The sequence below is a fragment of the Entelurus aequoreus genome, linkage group LG10, assembly GCF_033978785.1.
Source record: "Entelurus aequoreus isolate RoL-2023_Sb linkage group LG10, RoL_Eaeq_v1.1, whole genome shotgun sequence".
In the NCBI taxonomy this organism is placed as follows: Eukaryota; Metazoa; Chordata; class Actinopteri; order Syngnathiformes; family Syngnathidae; genus Entelurus; species Entelurus aequoreus.
The window spans coordinates 10,018,961-10,033,270 of record NC_084740.1 but is presented as its reverse complement, the minus strand read 5'-3'; the positions used below and the strand labels follow the sequence as shown (position 1 = coordinate 10,033,270).

The window sequence follows — 14,310 nt, the reverse complement described above, 5'->3', positions numbered from 1 at the left end:
CGGATTGAAAGGGTTCACAGAGATTGTTAGACGTTTAGCTGCTGTGCAACAATTTTTTCGAGGATTTTCGAAATAAACGGAAGGTGGGACACCGGCCAGTAGTTTACCATGAGGTCAGGATCGAGGCGTAGGTCTTTTGAGCAGAGGATGAATAACCGCTTTTTTGAATGTTAGGGGAACAGTGCCAGAGGAAAGTGATACGTTTATAATATTTAGCACTGATGGACCTAATATCAAGCTCCTTGATAAGTTTCCCAGGAAGTGGGTCAAGTAAACATGTTGTTTGTTTTATCCCATTTACACGCCGAAGCAATTCCTCTAATGTTATTTCATCAAAAAGAGAGAGACTATTTTGGAGGGCAATATCCGTCATATATACAGTCGTATCTGTGTTAATAGAAACCAGTTGTAGCTGGAATGTGTTGTCTTTAATCTCCTTTCTAATGACTTCAATTTTCTTATTAAAGAAATTCTTAAAGTCATCTGCCGAGTGGGTGGAGCTACTGGGAGGCATACCTTGTTGGGTTAGCGATGCTACTGTACTGACAAATATTTAGGATCATTTTTGTTGAGGCGGATGAGATTTGAGTAGTATTTAGCTTTAGCTAAGGTAAGCATGCGTTTATAAATTATTAAACTATCACTCCATGCTTGATGAAAACCTCAAGTTTAGTCGCGCGCCATTTGCGTTCCAGCTTTCTACATCCAATCCAATCCAATCCACATTATTTATATAGCACATTTAAACAAAAAAAATGTTTCCGAAGTGCTGCACAACAATATTAAAAACAGTATTCAAATATTATCCTTAGCTCAACCAATGACTGAATAAAAACAAAAAATAAATAAATCTAAAACCAATATAAAAATGATTAAAAACGATTTTAAAGGGTAAAACCAATTAAAACAGTAAATAGAAATCACAATTTTTAAAAAACACAGAGGACAACAGAGGACAGAGGACCACACAACTCACGTAGTGTTAAAAGCCAAAGAATAAAAGTGGGTCTTAAGACGAGACTTAAAACACTCCACTGTGGGAGCAGTTTGAACATGATACATTATTATATATATTATATATTATTCTACATGATAATTTAAGAGCTCTAGTTTCTTCTGTAAACCATAGGGTATGCCTTTTAGGGGCCCTTTTTAGCTTTAGCGGTGCTATACTATCAATGGTTTCGCGCAGGGCGTCGTTAAAGATGTTAGTGAGGTTATCAATAGAGCCCACATAATTTGGGAATGGTGCCATTACCGAAGGCAATAGGCCAGCAAGAGTCATCGTTGTAGCAGCATTAATGTTGCGGCTGCTAAAGCAGTTATTATTATTATTAGTTTGTTGACAATGAGTCAGAACTTCGAATTTATAAGGTAATGATCGGACATTACTTTAGTATACGTGAGTATCATAACTTTGGAGGTGGTAACACCCCTGACAAGCACTAGATCTATCGTATTACCGTTGCGATGCGTGGGTTCATTTATTATTAGTGTAAGACCACAGCTATCAATTATAGTCTGGAGCGCCACGCACGGAGGGTTCGATGGGGTATTCATATGGATATTAAAGTCCCCCATTATGATTATATTGTCGGCGTGCGTCACTAGATCAGTGACGAACTCTGAGAATTCACTGATAAAGTCCAAATAGGGCCCTGGGGTGTGGTAGATAACAGCCAGGTAGAGAGGTAGCGGTGCGACAGACCTCATAGTAAGCACCTCAAATGATTTATATTTATTACTTAGGTTAGGGGTAAGGTTAAGGTTTTCATTGTATATTAGTGCGACCCCCCCCCCCCCACCCCCACCCCTTTTAAAGGGACGGGCAATATGCTCATTCGTATAGTTAGGAGGAGATGCCTCATTCAGCGCAAAAAAATCGTCTGGTTTGAGCCAGGTTTAGCTGAGACCAATGATGTTAAGATTGTTGTCTCTAATGACCTCATTAACTAATAACATTTTGGGAGACAATGATCTTGTTTAAAAAGCCCATATTACAATGATCTTGTTTAAAAAGCCCATATTACAATGATCTTGTTTAAAAAGCCCATATTATAGGTAGGTGGGCTGTTTTGAGGAGTTTTTGTTAAAATTATCCGTAGTAGTAATATTAATAATGTTGCGTTTATTTTGCGTAGTGCGCTTTAAGTAATTTCGATCATATCTAGGAATTGATATGACGGGAATTTTTAGATTGTTTGCTTGGTGCTGCGATACACTGAACGCATCATAATTTTTCACGTCAGTAGAATGCATGTCCACTTCTGGCACAGTCACTGCAGAAAAAACATTATGTGAGTTGTGTATTATTCTAGGAGAAATGCTACGTGTGCAGGGATTTTCCAGCCTGGCGCTGGCTAGTTCTAGCTTAACTGACTCCTCACCTGGACTAACAGACTCTGTAATTGCCTGTGGCCGGGCTTACCCTAGTGTAGTTAGTCAAGTGTGACTAAAACAAAAATCTCTGTTCCTGGACAGGATGATGGCGCCTTCCTGGTTAGGGTGAAGGCCGTCTCTCATCAACAGGCCCAGTTTGCCCCAGAAAAAGGGCCAATTATCAATAAACGTTAGTCCCTGTTCTCTACAAAAACTAGCCAGCCACTTGTTAGGCGAGACTAATCTGCTATATCTCTCATCATTGCCTCTCCCAGGCAGGGGGTCAGAGACAAGTACTCGATGCCTGGACATCTTTCTAGCGAGATTACAAATCCTAGCTATGTTCCTCTTTGTAATATCTGACTGTCTCATCCTAGTGTCATTGGAGCCAACGTATACAACTATGTTCGCATAACTAGTGGTGTGATTAGCCTGTCGTATGTGTTTACTAGGCCTGTTGCGCGTTAGCTCCCTAAGATTAGCTTCAAAGTAAGTTTCTTACAAGTATCATCCCTGCAGGACGAGGAATAGCTAAACATGCTTCACTACACACTGTAGCCCACCGGTGTCACAATGTAAACAAACGCCATGGGTGGAGCTACACCTGACATCCACTGTAATGATATCAAGTAGTCGATACTACTATGATTACATCAATATTTTTTGGCATCACAACATCTTCTTTCGTTTAAAAAAATATATATATTCTGTTTATAAACTCAGGAAATATGTCCCTGGACACATGAGGACTTTGAATATGACCAATGTATGATCCTGTAGCTACTTGGTATCGGATCAATACCCAAATTTGTGGTATCATCCGAAACTAATGTAAAGTATCCAAACAACAGAAGATTACATTATTATTACATTTTAACAGAAGTGTAGATAGAACATGTTGAAAGAGAAAGTAAGCAGATATTAATTATTATTAGTTATTAATATACTTGTTCATTATATTAATAATTAATTTTCTACCACTTGTCTTTAATAATGTTGACAAAATAATAGAATGATAAATGACACAATATGTTACTGCATACATCAGCAGACTAAATTAGGAACCTTTGCTTGTTTACTTACTACTAAAAGCACACTTGCCAACCCTCTCGGTTTTACCGGGAGACTCCCAGAATTCAGCGCCTGTCCCGATAACCTCCCGGAAGAAATGTTCTCCCGATAAACTCACGGAATTCAGCCGGAGCTGGAGGCCACGCCCCCTCCAGCTCAATTTATTTTATTAATATGTATAATAAAATAAATATATATATATATATATACACTGGGGCGGTATAGCTCGGTTGGTAGAGCGGCCGTGCCAGCAACTTGAGGGTTGCAGGTTCGATCCCCGCTTCCGCCATCCTAGTCACTGCCGTTGTGTCCTTGGGCAAGACACTTTACCCACCTGCTCCCAGTGCCACCCACACTGGTTTGAATGTAACTTAGATATTGGGTTTCACTATGTAAAGCGCTTTGAGTCACTTGAGAAAAAGCGCTATATAAATGTAATTCACTTCACTTCACTACACTACCGTTCAAAAGTTTGGGGTCACCCAAACAATTTTGTGGAATAGCCTTCATTTCTAAGAACAAAAATAGACTGTCGAGTTTCAGATGAAAGTTCTCTTTTTCTGGCCATTTTGAGCGTTTAATTGACCCCACAAATGTGATGCTCCAGAAACTCAATCTGCTCAAAGGAAGGTCAGTTTTGTAGCTTCTGTAACGAGCTAAACTGTTTTCAGATGTGTGAAACAAAGGTTTTCTAATCATCAATTAGCCTTCTGAGCCAATGAGCAAACACATTGTACCATTAGAACACTGGAGTGATAGTTGCTGGAAATGGGCCTCTATACACCTATGTAGATATTGCACCAACAACCAGACATTTGCAGATAGAATTGTCATTTACCACATTAGCAATGTATAGGGTGTATTTCTTTAAAGTTAAGACTAGTTTAAAGTTATCTTCATTGAAAAGTACAGTGCTTTTCCTTCAAAAATAAGGACATTTCGATGTGACCCTAAACTTTTGAACGGTAGTGTGTATATATATATATATATATATATATATATATATATATATATATATATATATATATATATATATGTATATATATATAGCTAGAATTCACTGAAAGTCAAGTATTTCATACATATACATTTATATATATATATATATATATATATATATATATATATATATATATATATATATATATATATATATATATATATATATATATATATATATATATATATAGCTAGAATTCACTGAAAGTCAAGTATTTCATACATATACATTTATATATATATATATATATATATATATATATATATATATATATATATATATAATATATATATATATATATATATATATATATATAGCTAGAATTCACTGAAAGTCAAGTATTTCATACATATACATTTATATATATATATATATATATATATATATATATATATATATATATATATATATATATATATATATATATATATATATATAGCTAGAATTCACTGAAAGTCAAGTATTTCATACATATACATTTATATATATATATATATATATATATATATATATATATATATATATATATATATATATAGCTAGAATTCACTGAAAGTCAAGTATTTCATACATATACATTTATATATATATATATATATATATATATATATATACATTTATATATATATATATATATATATATATATATATATATATATATATATATATATATATATATATATATATATATATATATATATATATATATATGAAATACTCGAGTTGGTGAATTCTAGCTGTAAATATACTCCCCCCCTCTTAACGACGCCCCCAACCACGCCCCCACCCCACCCCCACCCCCGACCACGCCCCACCCCACCCCCACCTCCCGGAATCGGAGGTCTCAAGGTTGGCAAGTATGCTAAAAGACAAGTTGTCTCGTGTGTTCACTATTTTATTTAAGGACAAACTTGCAATAGGAAACATATTTTTAACGTACCCTAAGATTTTTTTGTTAAAATAAAGCCAATAATGCAATTTTTGGTGGTCCCCTTTATTTAGAAAAGTACCGAAAAGTATCGAAATAATCAGTGGGAGCTAAATATGGAGTACGGCGCCATGGGCACTTCACACCTGACCACTTGCAGCGCATGCGCAATGGTGTGATGGATCTCTCTCTCCCTCTCCCTCTCCCTCTCCCTCTCCCTCTCTCTAACTCTCTCTCCCCCCATGCTTGATAGCCAAGGAGCAGGTAGTGGAGGTTATGGGCGTGTGTGCGCAGGAACCAAAGCCAAAAGAGGAGAAGCACAGAGGCGGGATTGTTGTGTTTCTCGCGGAGCTTTCAGACTGAGGTGAGCGGCTCTGCACTTTGCGCCTCCTCCGAGTGCATTGGATGGATTTCTGACGAGTGGATGGGATGCCAGTTTATAGCATCGACCGAAAATTCCCTGACTCGTCCGGTAAGTGTGATGTTTTGTCCTGTGCACGACACACTAGTTGATGCCATCGCAGTTCCTGATGTGCAACATGTACTTTGTATACCTAGTCTTGTCCCGGTATCGATGTTTTAGTACCGGTACCGGTACAAAAATGTCTTTCGATACTTTTCTGTACTTTTCTACATAAGGGGTACCACAAAAAAATGTCATTATTGTCTTTATTTTAACAAAAAAATCTTAGGGTACATTAAATTTGTTATTGCAAGTTTGTTCTTAAATAAAATAGTGAACATACAAGACAACTTGTCTTTTAGTAGTAAGTAAACAAACAAAGGCTTCTAATTAGTCTGCTGCGTATGCAGTAACATATTGTGTCATTTATCATTCTATTATTTTGTCAACATTATAAAAGACCAGCTGTAAACAAATATTATTATTCTACTTGTTCATTTACTGTTAATATCTGCTTACTTTCTCTTTTAACATGTTCTATCTACACTTCTGTTAACATGTAATAATCACTCATTCTTCTGTTGTTTGATACTTTACATTAGTTTTGGATGATACCACAAATTTAGATATCGACCCGATACCAAGTAGTTACAGGATCATACATTGGTCATATTCAAAGTCCTCATGTGTCCAGGGACATATTTCCTGAGATTATAAGTGTAATATGCATTTTAAAAAAAAGGAAAAATTATTTTGTGACGATAAAAAATATCGATGTAATCAAAGTAGTATCGACTAGATACGCTATTGTACTTCGTATCGTTACAGTGGATGTCAGATGTAGATCAAGCTAGCATTCTGGGTGCTAGCTTGCTAGAAAATTAATTATTAATCTACTTGTTCAGTTACTGTTAATATCTGCTTACTTTCTCTTTTAACATGTTCTATCTACACTTCTGTTAACATGTAATAATCACTTATTCTTCTGTTGTTTGATACTTTACATTAGTTTTGGATGATACCACAAATTGGTTGGGGTGGGGGGCGTGGTTGGGGGCGTGGTTAAGAGGGGAAGAGTATATTTACAGCTAGAATTCACCAACTCGAGTATTTCATATATATATATATATATATATATATATATATATATATATATATATATATATATATATATATATATATATATATATATATATATATATACATATATATGTATATATATGTATGAAATACTTGACTTTCAGTGAATTCTAGCTATATATATATATATATTTATTTTATTATACATATAAATAAAATAAATACTTGAATTTCAGTGTTCCGGAGGCTATCCAGTAGATGGCAGTATTGTCCTGTTTAAGAGTGTCACAACATTGCTGTTTACGGCAGACAAACTGCTTTACGGTAGACGAAAACGTGACTGCTGTTGTTGTGTGTTGTTATTATAGAGTATAGAGCTGGTCCACAGTTCCACGACCAGGACAAAAACCACACTGTTCCTCCTGAATCCGAGGTTCGACTATCCGGCGTAGCCTCCTCTCCAGCACACCCGAATAGACCTTACCGGGAAGGCTGAGGAGTGTGATCCCACGATAGTTAGAACACACCCTCTGGTTCCCCTTCTTAAAGAGAGGAACCACCACCCCGGTCTGCCAATCCAGAGGTACCGCCCCGATGTCCACGCGATGCTGCAGAGTCTTGTCAACCAAGACAGCCCCACAGCATCCAGAGCCTTAAGGAACTCCGGGCGGATCTCATCCACCCCCGGGGCCTTGCCACCAAGGAGCTTTTTACTACCTCAGCAACCTCAGCCCCAGAAATAGGAGAGCCCACCACAGATTCCCCAGGCACTGCTTCCTCATAGGAAGACATGTTGGTGGGATTGAGGAGGTCTTCGAAGTATTCCCTCCACCGATCCACAACATCCGCAGTCGAGGTCAGCAGAACACCATCCTCACCATACACGGTGTCGATAGTGCACTGCTTCCCCTTCCTGAGGCGGCGGATGGTGGTCCAGAATCGCTTCGAAGCCGTCCGGAAGTCGTTTTCCATGGCTTCCCCGAACTCCTCCCATGTCCGAGTTTTTGCCTCCGCGACCGCCGAAGCCGCACACCGCTTGGCCTGTCGGTACCTGTCCGCTGCCTCAGGAGTCCTATGAGCCAAAAGAACCTGATAGGACTCCTTCTTCAGCTTGACGGCATCACTCACCGCCGGTGAGGCCACAGCTCCAATCAGCCGCCTCGACAATAGAGGCGCGGAACATGGTCCATTCAGACTCAATGTCCAGCACCTCCCTCGTGACATGTTCAAAGTTCTTCCGGAGGTGGGAATTGAAACTCTCTCTGACAGGAGACTCTGCCAGACATTCCCAGCAAACCCTCACAATGCGTTTGGGCCTGCCAGGTCTGTCCGGCATCCTCCCCCACCATCGCAGCCAACTCACCACCAGGTGGTGATCGGTAGAAAGCTCCGCCCCTCTCTTCACCCGAGTGTCCAAAACATGAGGCCGCAAATCCGACGACACAACTACAAAGTCGATCATGGAACTGCGGCCTAGGGTGTCCTGGTGCCAAGTGCACATATGGACACCCTTATGTTTGAACATGGTGTTCGTTATGGACAATCTGTGACGGGCACAAAAGTCCAATAACAAAACACCGCTCGGGTTCAGATCCGGGCGGCCATTCTTCCCAATCACGCTTCTCCAGGTTTCACTGTCGCTGCCAACATGACCGTTGAAGTCCCCCAGTAGAACGAGGGAATCACCCGGGGGAGCACTCTCAAGTACTCCCTCGAGCGAATCCAAAAAGGGTGGGTACTCAGAGCTGCGGTTTGGCGCGTAAGCTCAAACCACAGTCAGGACCCGTTCCCCCACCCGAAGGCGGAGGGAAGTTACCCTCTCGTCCACCGGGTTGAACTCCAACATGCAGGCTCTGAGCCGGGGGGCAACAAGAATTGCCAACCCAGCCCGTCGCCTCTCACTGCCGGCAACGCCAGAGTGGAAGAGAGTCCAGCCCCTCTCGAGAGAACTGGTTCCAGAGCCCTTGCTGTGCGTCGAAGTGAGTCCGACTATGTCTAGCCGGAACTTCTCCACCTCGCGCACTAGCTCAGGCTCCTTCCCCCCCAGCGAGGTGACGTTCCACGTCCCAAGACCTAGCTTCTGTAGCCGAGGATCGGACCGCCAAGTGCCCTGCCTTCGGCTTCCGCCCAGCTCACATCGCACCCGACCTCTTTGACCCCTGCTATGGGTGGTGAGCCCATTGGAGGGGGAACCCACGTTGCCTCTTCGGGCTGTGCCCGGCCGGGCCCCATGGGCACAGCCCCGGCCACCAGGCGCTCGCCATCGTGCCCCACCTCCGGGCCTGGCTCCTGAGGGGGGCCCCGGTGACCCGCGTCCGGGCGAGGGAAATCTGGGTCCATAGTTTTTATTTTTCATTGAGGTCTTCGAGCTGAAAAAAGTTTCTCAGTTTGAACATTAAATAGCTTGTCTTTGCAGTCTATTCAATTGAATATAGGTTGAATAGGATTTGCAAATATTTGTATTCTGTTTTTTTTTTTACGATTTGTAGAAGCTCTACACTGACTACTCTAAGTTATATCCCATATTTGTTTCAATGGTATTAACCCTTGAGAAGAAAGATCAAAATTGTTGCTAATATATGAGTGTTGGAGTCACTTTTGTGCATATGGGAAATCCAATCTCCACATTACACAACATAGTGACAAACTGGAGCAACTTTCAAGTTAAGCATCAGCTGAAAAGGGACAAGCCGTAGAATATGGATGGATGTTCCACAAAGTAAAAAAAACCATTTTACTTCACATTCTGTCATCTCTGCAGTAAGTAGTCGTCATGTGGATGTGACAATGTATGCAGATTGGCGAAGGAGGAGGTCTTCCCATTAGTCAGTAGCTAACAAGCCACATGTTCTACAGAAGGTGTTATTTCAAGTTAAACTAGGCCACATTCCTGTGCCTATTATAACACTTTAATTAAGTACATGACATGTTCATGGCTCACATGGATGTGAGTTGTAAAACACTATGTGTGTGTGTGTGTGTGTGTGTCTTGGTGGGGGTATATAAGGGTGTTTTTCAGGTGTCGTGGTGAATGATGGGTTTCATTTTCAAAGGGTTGCTCAAGTCCCAAGAGACACGGGGTATGATTTTGTTTGAGATATTCTTGGGACAGACAGAGAGTGGACACTTTGAGCCTGATCTACTAAAGGTTTGCGTGTACTAAAACACATGCAAACTTGATAGCTCACGCAAAACTGATGTACTAAGCCAGAGCTGGGCAAATATTTTGACTCGGGGCCCACATTGAGAGAAAAAATGTGTCTGGGGGGGCCAAGGTGAATGTGTGTATAAATTATATATACACATTTAGCTGTAAAAATCTGCTGTACAGTATGTGTGTTTGGGTCCTTTTTTTCCCAGGAACACTAATACCAAAAGTCACAATGTCCGATAGAGTTCTAAAAACGTTATGACAGACCAGCTCAAAAAAACGAATTGGAATTTTACAATTTTTTACTGTTTGGGACACCTAAAATGTACATTAAAATAAAGAAAGTGGGATTTACAGTATTAACTATGAACAATAAAACACTGAATATTAACAACATATGAACATCGCTCCTCTTTTACTTCTCAGACCAGCTACTCGATAGTTGTGTATCGTTTACAATCAAGCAGAACACAACAAAAATATTACAAACAGCAAAATATGAAGGCAAAGTGTAATAAACCCCTACAATATGATATATTATCACGTAAAAATCTGCTTCCGCATCTGATTGTGATACATGCGTTTCGAACTGGTTGCTCTGAAAACAAACCCCGCCCACTCTGCTTTGTTCCTCATTTGAGCTGCTGTGACGTAGATTACCGTAATAACTCCTATAACACCCATTGAAATACTTTCTATAGTTCAAGATTTACGGTAACTTAAAAACAGCGCTGCACATCATAATGGCGGCAACAGTTTTGATGTTAAAGGCCTAAAAAAATTATGTTGAACGTCCGGTGGGCCGGATTAAAAAGCTTAACGGGCCGTATGTGGCCCCCAGGCCTTAATTTGCCCAGATCTGTACTAAGGTCATGAGCACAGGATTGAGTCTCTTAAGTTAGCAAAATAAAGAGTCTGTCTGTCTGATCATCAGAACGGCCACAATAATGGGAGGAGAAAATGCAAATATAATCATTTAGCACGGGCAATTGGATTTATTAATGCTGAAACTGTTCTGCGGATGCTATTTTGCGTCTTTATTTAGCGTGTTTGAAAAGTATGTGCAGACTGACAGTGAGAAAGAAGGGGATCGAGCAGCAAAAACAGCTGGACAGAGAATCATTCAGCCGTGTTTGGCAAAATATCTGGAAATATGTCAGAAATTTAAAAAATAATAAACATATCGTCTACTCAGCAATGCAATTTTATAATTTTATAGCTGCTTAATGACTTAAGGGGTTGTTTAAAACAAATTCAATTGATGCGTTTCGGTGTATGCTGGCGTTTTTTCTTTAATGGTGTTTGTTTTTTCATTTATATGGAAACGTATTAAAAATAAACTTTGTGCAATATGCATTTTCCTGCGTTTGGATCATGAATGTTGTGATGGTCCACCGCACAGTCAGCGGTCTAAAAATAGCTTCTGTTTTCTAGATTGTGATTCAATATTTCAAAAAGAGTCCGTTTAACAATGCAAAACAGAACAGGTAGGAGCATGATGACATGAAAGCGGAGGGAAATGAGGGTTTCCATGGGCATGGGCACACTCAAAATCCTGATTTAAATAGGGCGGTCCGCACCGGTTTTCATTTGTAGTCTTAGTAGATCACATGCAGCACGCCCACGAATACACGCTGTTTTGTATTTGGAAATTAGTATGTCAGGACTTTGGTGTTCTCCTTAAATAAACTGAAATAACACATCAGACGTGTGAAAATCAAATCAAAACATCACCTAATACAATGTTGTGATTATTGGTATCGTTTCCACTATGGAGTCACTTTTTTAAAAACATTTTTTTTATGTCCTGTCCAGTTACTACAATCTGCTGTACAGATTTACTTTACAAAAGAGAAGTGTGGGATAATTCTCTTGTTGCCGTATTTGTATTTGACTTTATTCAACTGATTTATATTCATGTTTGACCAAGCTGGACCAGAGCAGGAGGGGATGGAAAGAAGAAAAAAAAGGAAGACAGAGGGGGAAATTTGCAGGGACAAGAAGGGGATAAGACAGAGAGACAACAACAACACACACAACAGAACAGCATCAATATGTACACATTTGATATGAAAAGAAGCAGTTAGTGAAGTAAATATTAATAACACAGAAATGACAATGAACATTATTACACTACAAATGGAGCAATACAAATACCAATAGAAATAGCACTATTGATAATGAATAATAACAATAATTACCTCTATAATTAACAATAAAATTGTTTCAATTGCAACAATACAATTCATGTAATGATAACTTGAATTACAAAAGAAAGCAGATACATGGAGGGGAAGAAAGAGAAGCGAACAGTATTATCCTTGTAGATTGTTATTGTAAAAATAGGTTAAGCTTTGTCAGTGTGCTGTGTTTTTTCTTCTTCTTTGGAGTCACTTTTTATGCTTGGCTTTTCTCATCGATGATTGTTTCCACTCTCAATGCCTTGTTAATCTGAATAACTTCACTCGATCACAGTATTCCTAATTCCATGTGCATGGGGAGAGAGTTCTGGTAACATGTGTGTTAGATAAATAGATAGAGAGATATTACTTTATTGATTCTTTCAGGAGAGTTCCCTCAGGAAAATACAAATTCCAGCAGCAGTGTACAGAATTGAGATCGAATTTAAAAAGTAAAGAGTAAATATCCATTTTATATCCATCCATTTTCTACCGCTTATTCCCTTCGGGGTCGCGGGGGTGCTGGAGCCTATCTCAGCTACAATCGGGCGGAAGGCGGGGTACACCCTGGACAAGTCGCCACCTCATCGCAGGGCCAACACAGATAGACAGACAACATTCAAACTCACATTCACACACTAGGGCAGGAGTGTCAAACGTACGGCCCGTGGGCCGGATCAGGCCCGCGGACAGGTTTTATCCGGCCCGCGGGATGAGTTTGCTAAGTATAAAAATGAACCAAAATTTTTGAATGAAAGAAACTGCTGTTCTAAATGTGTCCACTAGATGTCACAATAGCAATTATTTGCATCTTTGTAGATTATGCTACATATGTAAAAAAATAAAATAAACCACATGATGTTAGTGCACCAGTTAAGGAAAATGAGCAAACTTACATGAATGACATCCTGTAATTTGATTTTGATATAATTTTTTTATCGTAATAGATTGAAAATTAACACCAATGAGTTGACTGATGAACATTATCACATAATGTATTCAGAAAATATAAATAACGACAAATAAAGATAGAATACTATTAACCGCAACATGTAAGTGTAAAAAAAAACAAAAAAACATTATGATTTGTACATTTTCAGAATTTTCTTGTTCTATTTTTAAACAAAGAAAACAATCTGAATTTGTCTTTATTTTTAAGTTATCGTGCCGTGATTTTACCTGTCCGGCCCACCTGGGAGTAGATTTTTCTCCATGTGGCCCCCGATCTAAAATGAGTTTGACACCCTTGCACTAGGGCCAATTTAGTGTTGCCAATCAACCTATCCCCAGGTGCGTGCCTTTGGAGGTGGGAGGAAGCCGGAGTACCCGGAGGGTAAAAGTAAATAATGGGGGTATAAATGGAAATAAAATAGAACATATAACAATAAGAATAAAAATAAAAAGCAACAATAAGAATACAAATATAACAGCAAAAATGAGAATATAACAAGAGAAACTAGGCAGTAGTGACCATGTTTTTTTGTTTTGTTTTTTGTGTTGTGTAGTTCCTACCCCGTGTAAATTGGACAACTTTTTACTTTTTACCAAGCTATCAATGTTATACAAACAAAAAAAGTATCAATCCACCAACAAAGCTAAACTACCAAAAACACTTATTACTACGTCACATCATATCATCACTTTACAAACACGTTTGTTTATTCTTGTCTTTGACATTTCTCAGCTTAGTACTATGATCCAACGTTGCGAGTGAAATATTTCAAAAGATATGCAAATGCTTTATATTTAGCTGTAAGACACAGATGTAGCCTAAGGCTAATGAAATGCTGGTAATAACGTTAGAGGGGCCTAGATCAGGAATTATAATGCCACACCGATAAATCGGATAACATTAACAAATAGCTCCGATAACCTATATAAAAAAAGGGAACACTTCAATGAGGCAAGATTACCCATATTGTGCTGTAGGTGGTTTGGGGGTGAACAAATCAAGCGCTCCTATCTTGCAGGAGGTCCTAAACTTCCCCTGAGCGTACACCAGCTCACAGTGTAAACAAACACGGCGTCAGTGGAGTACGACTCCTTTACTCCTTCAGAGAAACACATCCCAAACACCAAATGCCCTGCAAACACTCAGCAAGGAGGGGATACAAAAAC

At 39.2% G+C, this 14,310-nt stretch overlaps 1 protein-coding gene across 2 annotated transcripts in view; it reads left to right on the top strand.

Annotated features, from left to right (window-relative positions):
• The first annotated feature begins 5,674 nt into the window (after positions 1-5,674).
• LOC133658222 (neprilysin-like) overlaps positions 5,675-14,310 on the top strand; it is a 160,044-nt gene continuing 151,408 nt past the window's right edge. For both annotated transcript variants that reach the window (XM_062060006.1, XM_062060004.1), the window contains exon 1: positions 5,675-5,850. In XM_062060006.1, the coding sequence (XP_061915990.1) occupies positions 5,808-5,850 (43 nt within the window). In that variant the 5' untranslated portion in view covers positions 5,675-5,807. The remainder of the gene's footprint in view (positions 5,851-14,310) is intronic.